Source organism: Wyeomyia smithii, chromosome 2 (genome assembly GCF_029784165.1).
Source record: "Wyeomyia smithii strain HCP4-BCI-WySm-NY-G18 chromosome 2, ASM2978416v1, whole genome shotgun sequence".
Taxonomy (NCBI): Eukaryota; Metazoa; Arthropoda; class Insecta; order Diptera; family Culicidae; genus Wyeomyia; species Wyeomyia smithii.
In genome coordinates, this window is record NC_073695.1 from 190,275,824 (window position 1) to 190,282,690 (window position 6,867).

Consider the following 6,867-nt stretch of genomic DNA (forward strand, 5'->3'; position numbering starts at 1 on the left):
CTGCACGCGCTGCTTGGAGAGAACCCCGTTGCACAGCTGGCGAAAGTCGATAGGTTGCGGTGGGCCGGTTGCGTCATAAGGATGCCGGACGATGATCCTGTGAAATCACTTCCCTTCAGCAACCCTGTGGACTAGGGGGCGCAGCGTGCGCGATGGCTCGACCAGATCGAAAGAGACTTGCGGGTGATGAGACGTCTGAGGAACTGGCGAAACACAGCCCAAAACCGAGCAGCATGGCAACAACTCCTTGATACAGCACGAGCCACCACGGCACTCGTCTTATTAGTAAGGAAAGTAAGAGAGCTAGGTTTGAGAATCGATCCTGGGCACAGTACTAGTTCTCAGCCAATTTGTGTTGATTTTGATGCTCTGATAGGAAGTAACCAACTGCTCGATGTACGATGTGAGACGCAATGAAAAATAACCGTCTTCACGCACTATTTCAAATCCAAGAAAAAATCGCACTGGTCCAAGATCAACGATGTCAAACTCTTTGCGTAAACGATTGTACACCTGGGTAATTTGGCATTCTTCCGAAGAACCAATTAATAAATCGTCCACATATATTAGTATATACACTAGCACGTTCCCGGTGCGTCGAATGTACAGACAGGGATCTGAATCACACCGCCGAAAACCAAGGCTACAAAGTACACTGTCTAATGACCTGTTCCAACATCTGGCCGACTGGCGCAAACCGTAAATGCTCTTTACGAGCCTTTACACTGAATCCTCCTTGCCTTTAGTGACAAATCCAGGAGGCTGACGAATGTAAAGCTCTTCGTCTACGGTTCCATTTAAGTATGCTGTTTTGACATCGTACTGCCTGAGAAGTAACTTGTTCTTTCCTGCTATAGCCAACATCGCACGCAGCGTTGTTTGTCGCGTTACCGGAGCAAACACTTCCAGATAGTCGATACCAAGCGATTGTGCATAGCCCTGTGCAACGACGCGGGCTTTGTGTTTCACCACCTTCCCCGTTTCGTCACGTTTGATCTTAAAGACCCACTTAGATCCAATCACTTTCTTCCCAACTGGCAAGTTCACGAGTTCCCACGTACCGTTAAGCTCATGAGATCTCATTTTGTCTTCCATAGCATTCTTCCACTTAGGTAAGACCAGCGCCTGCCGATAATCATCTGGCTCTTCATGATGACAAGTAACTTCCACTACATAATCATTAAATCGTTGCGGTAGAACTCCGCGAGTACGCCGATCAGATCTTCTCAAACACTGTTGATCACTATCATTCTGGTTTTCATCTTCCTCAAAACCTAAGAAATCACACTCGCTTGTATCATTGGCGTCTTCGTACACTGAATTTTCATCGAGTTCTTCTGCTACTCCATCTATCTGCTCAACGGGATTCATCACCATTTCACACTCATTATCAGCTGTCTTCTCATCAGAAACTGTTTGCTGCTTCTGCTTCTCAGCAATCTCCTGCTCCGATCCGTTATTCAGCTCGATGAAGCGCGCGTCCCGGCTTAAAACAATCCGGTCTGTATTACGGTCGAGAAAGCGAAAACCTTTATGATGGTCCGAATAGCCAACAAACACAAGCTTTTTCGCTTTAGGGTCAAACTTCTTTCTTTTGATATCCGGAATGTGAACATAAGCTTCACAACCGAAAACTCTGAATTGCGTCAGGTCAGGCTTCAATTCGGTCCACAACTCATAGGCGTCGTACACAAATTACGTAACGCTAAAAAGTTAGATTTCAGACCCCCTTTCCCCCCTATGTAACGATAAGTAACGTTCGATATGACTCCCCCCCCCCTAATATTACGTAACGCTGGACAACCTGCTCCCCCCATCCAAATTTACAATTTCGAGCAAACATCACAGCTACGTAACGGTCTCAACTACCCCCCCCCTCCCCCCTATGTAACAATTAGTAACGCAGGCTTGACCCCCCTCCCCCCCTTCATGCGTTACGTAATTTGTGTACGACGCCATACGGCGTGCGACCAACCGCACGCGAAGGCATTCTGTTACCTGTTACTGCTTTGGTAAATGAGCGTCAAGGAGCATACAATTAGCCATCTCTTGGAGAGAGCGATTCTTCCGTTCCGCTACTCCGTTTTGTTGTGGTGAGTAGGGAACAGTGAATTGTGTTTCGATTCCTTCGGATTTATAAAAACTTTGCAAATCATGCCCGGTGTACTCCCCTCCTGATCTGATGGCTTTAGGTTTCCGACCGAAAACATTTTCAGTCCAACGAACATACTCACGAATTTTACCTGCTGCTTCATCTTTCGATTTCAGGAGAACCACCACACAAAATCTGCTGTAATCGTCTATCAGCGTCATCAGATATCTGTTACCGCTTGGCGTCCGGTGTTCCATCGGTCCGCACAGATCACTGTGAATAAGATCCAGTGGCTGCTTGGACTTGCGCTCGGTTACTGGAGAGAACGGATTGCGCACCAATTTTCCTTGCAGACAACACTCACAAACGATTCGTTGGCCACAGTCTTTAATCACTAGTTCACTTGCTAGATCCTTGGATTGGATATCCGCTATGAGACTCACATCCCGATGGCCAAATCTTCTGTGCCAAGTATGCTGACATAGTTCGTTGTGGTTAGTGGTTGTCCATTTCACTGCATTACATTGCTCTGCTAGTTTTAACTTATACTGGTTACCGATCATTTCACCCATTGCGACAACGACACCATCCGGGGCACGGATCTTGCAGCAGTTAACCTTGAAAATTACTGCAAACCCTTTCAATGCTAATTTTCGAACTGAAATTAGTCCACCTTGGAGCGACGAAACGTACAAAACATTCTCCAATTTGATCGCGATTCGTTTGCCTTCACCATTTACGCCGAACAAAACCCCGTTACCGCTTCCAACCGATTTTGTCACAGTCCCATCAGCAAGTGTTACCTCGAAAACGACATCCCGCAAAAACTCGCGGTCGTTTGTCATGTGACAGGTGCAACCACTATCTATCGTCCAGGCACCAGGAATTGCTCCTCCTGCAACGAGACATATAGCACCATGTACCGTGCTCGAACTCGCTGATGACGCCACCATTGGTTTCGGTTCCACCTGAACCTGCTTCGCTTTTTGTTCGCTGGAGCTCGGAATCGGTTTGTTTATATTCTCTTCCTTTTTCGAAGCAATTAACTTACGGCAGTTCTTTCGTATATGGCCCGGCATATTACAGAAAAAACACTTTCGATTGTCATTTTTAAATTCAACTAAACTTTTTAATGCTCGCTCCTCCTTTACCTCGCTTTCCGGCAGGCTTTTCCGCTTCTGGCTCTCGTCTCGCAATCACGATACGACCAAATCCATCGTTAAATCTTCCGGTGGTCTGTTTTCTAACGAAGTAACGAAGCTATCAAACGACGACGGTAAACTACGCAGCAACATTATGATTCGAAGCAGCTCGCTCAATTCAACTCCCGCATTGTCCAAACGCTCATAGAGATTTTCAATCTCTTCGATGTGTTTTTCGACATCACCGCTCTCGTCCAAATTTAAGGCACATAATTGCTTCAACAGCAACGCTTGATTACCATTGGTTGCTTTCTCGTGGTATGTTTTGAGGTTATACCACATTTCCCTCGCTGATTTTGCTTTCTTTATGAACCTAAGCTGGCTATCCTCTACAAATAGAGCGATTGTAGAACGTGCTTTTCGATCATTCTTCTGCCACTGAGGATAATCATCATCGAGCTCCTCCGGTTTCGGCGAATCGATTACATACCAAACCTCATCTCGCTCCAATATCGTCGTCATACGATATTTCCAGGAAACATAATTGCTTCCATTTAGCTTAGTGAAAGAAATTTTCACATGATCCGCCATCTTGACTCGATCAACTTAACACAATCGTCGGAGAGAAAAGCGCGATTTTTCCGGAAAACAGCTTTATAAATGACCGCTTTTCCTGACACTGAGCCGATAACCTGAAGTTAGCGCTTGACGAAAAACCAGGAAAATGGACAATGTCACCGAAAAACACTAACGCATCAAGTCAACAAGAAAAGGAATAACTCTTTATTACGCACGTTTGTAATCGAATGAAAGCAAATATAATGACAATGTATTTGAACAAAGGTACGGTGTTGCCATAAGCAAATACAAGGGGTGACACAGTGGTCATTCTACTCCCACACAATTGATATGAAAAATATCGCCAAGGGGTACGCGGGCAAAAAAAAGGTTGAGAACCGCTGCCTTAGATTATCGATATTTACGAGTAGATGAATTGAATTGTTTCCAATGTCAGCACATTTATTTTCTTATGGAACTCAGCAACCATTATTCATTGGAACGATGCATGAATTTCGTTTACCATATTCAATCACGGAGCAGTGGAATAAATATCAAAGGCATTGAAAATGCTATTCAGATATTTTTTTTTTCACTATTTTGAAATGATTTTCATTTTTGACGATCAAAATATCAACAAGAGTGTTAAGGTTTATCCGGTCGACGTTCATCGGTTTTCTAGTATCACGAATATCAATGTTCGCATGGGTAGTGGTGATTATCAATATAACAAAGGCTGAAAATTGCTGCTTTTAAATATAATGACAGTGAATATTCTCAGCACTGGTACCAATTACCTAACTATTATTTTATTTAACCATAATAATGATGTGCAACTCATTTTGCGAGTTCTTTCCTCCTTATGGCCTGCTGCCGTATCACACTGAAGGCATTCATTCCTACTTTCTCCTTGACTTCTGTTATTGTTCTTTCGGCAGTTGACCGCGCTTTTTCGCAACCGTTTTCTATGATTGCTGTAAGGTAGTTAGGATCATCCATATACCTGCCAATTTGAATTCTAATTGGATTCAAATGCTCCACCAAAGCTTCCGTTACTTGTTGCTTATACTGGCCCGTGTTTAATCCTTTCGCTTCTACAAATATCTCCGCCGGTGTCTTTCCACTGGTTAGCGAATGAATGGTTATAAGATTTGCCACACCCGGACGCTTTTCCGGATCGAAAGTGACCTCGGATGTAAAATCGGTAACCGACTTTTTGATCTTCTCTTGTATTACTTTAGGTTCATCTGTCAGCATAATACAACTTTTAGGATCGGGATCGGATTTGGACATTTTTTTCGCAGGGTCTCGCAGCGATTTCAATCGACTGCTGGTATCGTCTGCAAAAAAAATTCGTTAAAAATGCTTCTCAATTCCAATGAAATAGAAAATTTACCCGAAACTTTAGCCTCACAAAAAGGAAACGTGGTTCCAAAACGATTATTAAATGCTCTCGCTAGTGATTGAGCCAGCTGCAAATGTTGAACTTGATCTTCTCCAACGGGGACGTGTGTTGCTTTGTATAGCATAATATCAGCTGCTTGTAGAACTGGATAAATGTACAACCCCAATGGTATCTCTTTGAGCTTAGCTGACTTTTCCTTGTATTGAGGCAAATGCGTCAACCTCGCCATTGTAGTCATGCAGCCAAGAATCCACGATAATTCAGCGTGCTGAGGAACTGCAGACTGTACGAACAGGGTAGCCTTCATTGGATCAATCCCACATGCCAACAGAGTGGCAGCCATTTGTAGACAGTTGTGCCGTAAAATTTCCGGTTCCTGTGGCAATGTTATGGAATGCAGATCCACAATGCAGTACGTAACATCTTCGCCGGCATTTTGAAGATCAACCCAACGCTTAACAGCACCGAGATAGTTGCCGATGTGAAGGCAGCCGGTAGGTTGAACTCCGGAAAATATCTTACGAGGCCAGGTGTGTGTCTGTAAAATTCGATTTTCATTGATTAACGGTTAACATGTAGTGCAATAATACATTACTTTGGTTTCAAGAGAGTGGCATCTGTGCACCGAAACAGATAATCTACGAACAACTTGGTATGATAACTTTAACATATTTAGTCGATCTCGCTATATAAAATATGTATATTTGTTAGAAAGTTTAAAAAAGTAAATATTTACATATTCTTGTCCCTGTACCACTTTAGTCCTGTACCGCACCGGCACCGAGGGGAGTGCAGATCAATCATTACCATACACGCTTCTTACAACTTCTCAAATAGTGATGGGAAACTTATCGATACTTATCGATAATATCGATAAATGCTGGACACCGATATTATCGTTAATTTTTTGACGTTAACGATAATTATCGATATTATAAGGGTGAGCACAAGTCAGTGCGGCTGGTTACTGGAGGAGACCCAAAAGAAAAAGACCTCACCTACCCTACCCCAGGAGTTACTTTTGCCGCTAGGTATTTGTTGGTTGCTGCTATTCGACAAGATTCAGCATTGTTGGGGGTGGTGTAAAGGTTCGCCCCGGGTGTCACTGAGTTTCTGAGAAATAATGGTAACTAAAAAGGTATTCATAGTTTTTAGTTTCCAAAGAACAGATTAATTCGACAGCTTAGTACTGGAGAACTTTAAAAAATCACAAGAAGGTTGTATGCAAAGCCACGACCGCAAGGTTGAAGTAGAATACTTTTACAAGAAAGATAACCCGGCTGCTTGCGTGTCAGTCATTTTTTCTAGTAAATAAACGTTAACCGTTCATTGGCAGTATTGTAATTTCTTTTTGTCTGATATTTTGAATGAAGTTCATTGAATATTTTTAAATTTTGTGCAAATGAGAAGTTGAGGTGCTGCCGAACTGTAATATGCACATTTAATACGACATCATTAAACGGGAACGGAACAAAGGCTACGGTTATGCAGAACGCGAATGCCGGCGCGATGCGATTCGCCTTACCGTGGTGAAATGTACAGCTCTTTTTAAGGCGAAGTAGAGCTATACATTTCAACAGATTTCGTCTTGCCGAATCGCATCACGCCGTTATTTGCGTTCTGCATGACCGTAGCCAAACACTAAGCGACGCAAACACGTAATAATAATC

At 43.3% G+C, this 6,867-nt stretch overlaps 1 protein-coding gene across 2 annotated transcripts; it reads right to left on the minus strand.

Moving 5' to 3' along the window:
• Positions 1-3,994: 3,994 nt before the first annotated feature.
• On the minus strand, positions 3,995-5,991 carry LOC129720728 (tryptophan--tRNA ligase, mitochondrial). Of its 2 annotated transcripts, XM_055672384.1 has the most exons (4): positions 5,793-5,991; positions 5,189-5,735; positions 4,590-5,132; positions 3,995-4,528 (listed from the first exon to the last, which is right to left on the minus strand). In XM_055672384.1, exons 1-3 carry the CDS (start codon positions 5,865-5,867, stop codon positions 4,630-4,632), a joined length of 1,125 nt encoding a protein of 374 aa, XP_055528359.1. In that variant the 5' UTR covers positions 5,868-5,991; the 3' UTR covers positions 3,995-4,528; positions 4,590-4,629. The 2 variants fall into 2 exon arrangements, with proteins under 2 accessions (XP_055528359.1, XP_055528358.1); XM_055672383.1 differs by having other exon boundaries at positions 3,995-5,132.
• Between the last annotated feature and the right edge of the window lie 876 nt (positions 5,992-6,867).

Coding starts and splice junctions, on each gene's coding strand:
- LOC129720728 (XM_055672384.1), bottom strand. CDS start 5,867: ATGTTAAAGTTATCATACCAAGTTGTTCGTAGATTATCTGTTTCGGTG. Junction 5,736..5,792: donor GCCACTCTCTTGAAACCAAA/GTAATGTATTAT, acceptor CGAATTTTACAG/ACACACACCTGGCCTCGTAA. Junction 5,133..5,188: donor TTGTGAGGCTAAAGTTTCGG/GTAAATTTTCTA, acceptor TTTTTTTTGCAG/ACGATACCAGCAGTCGATTG.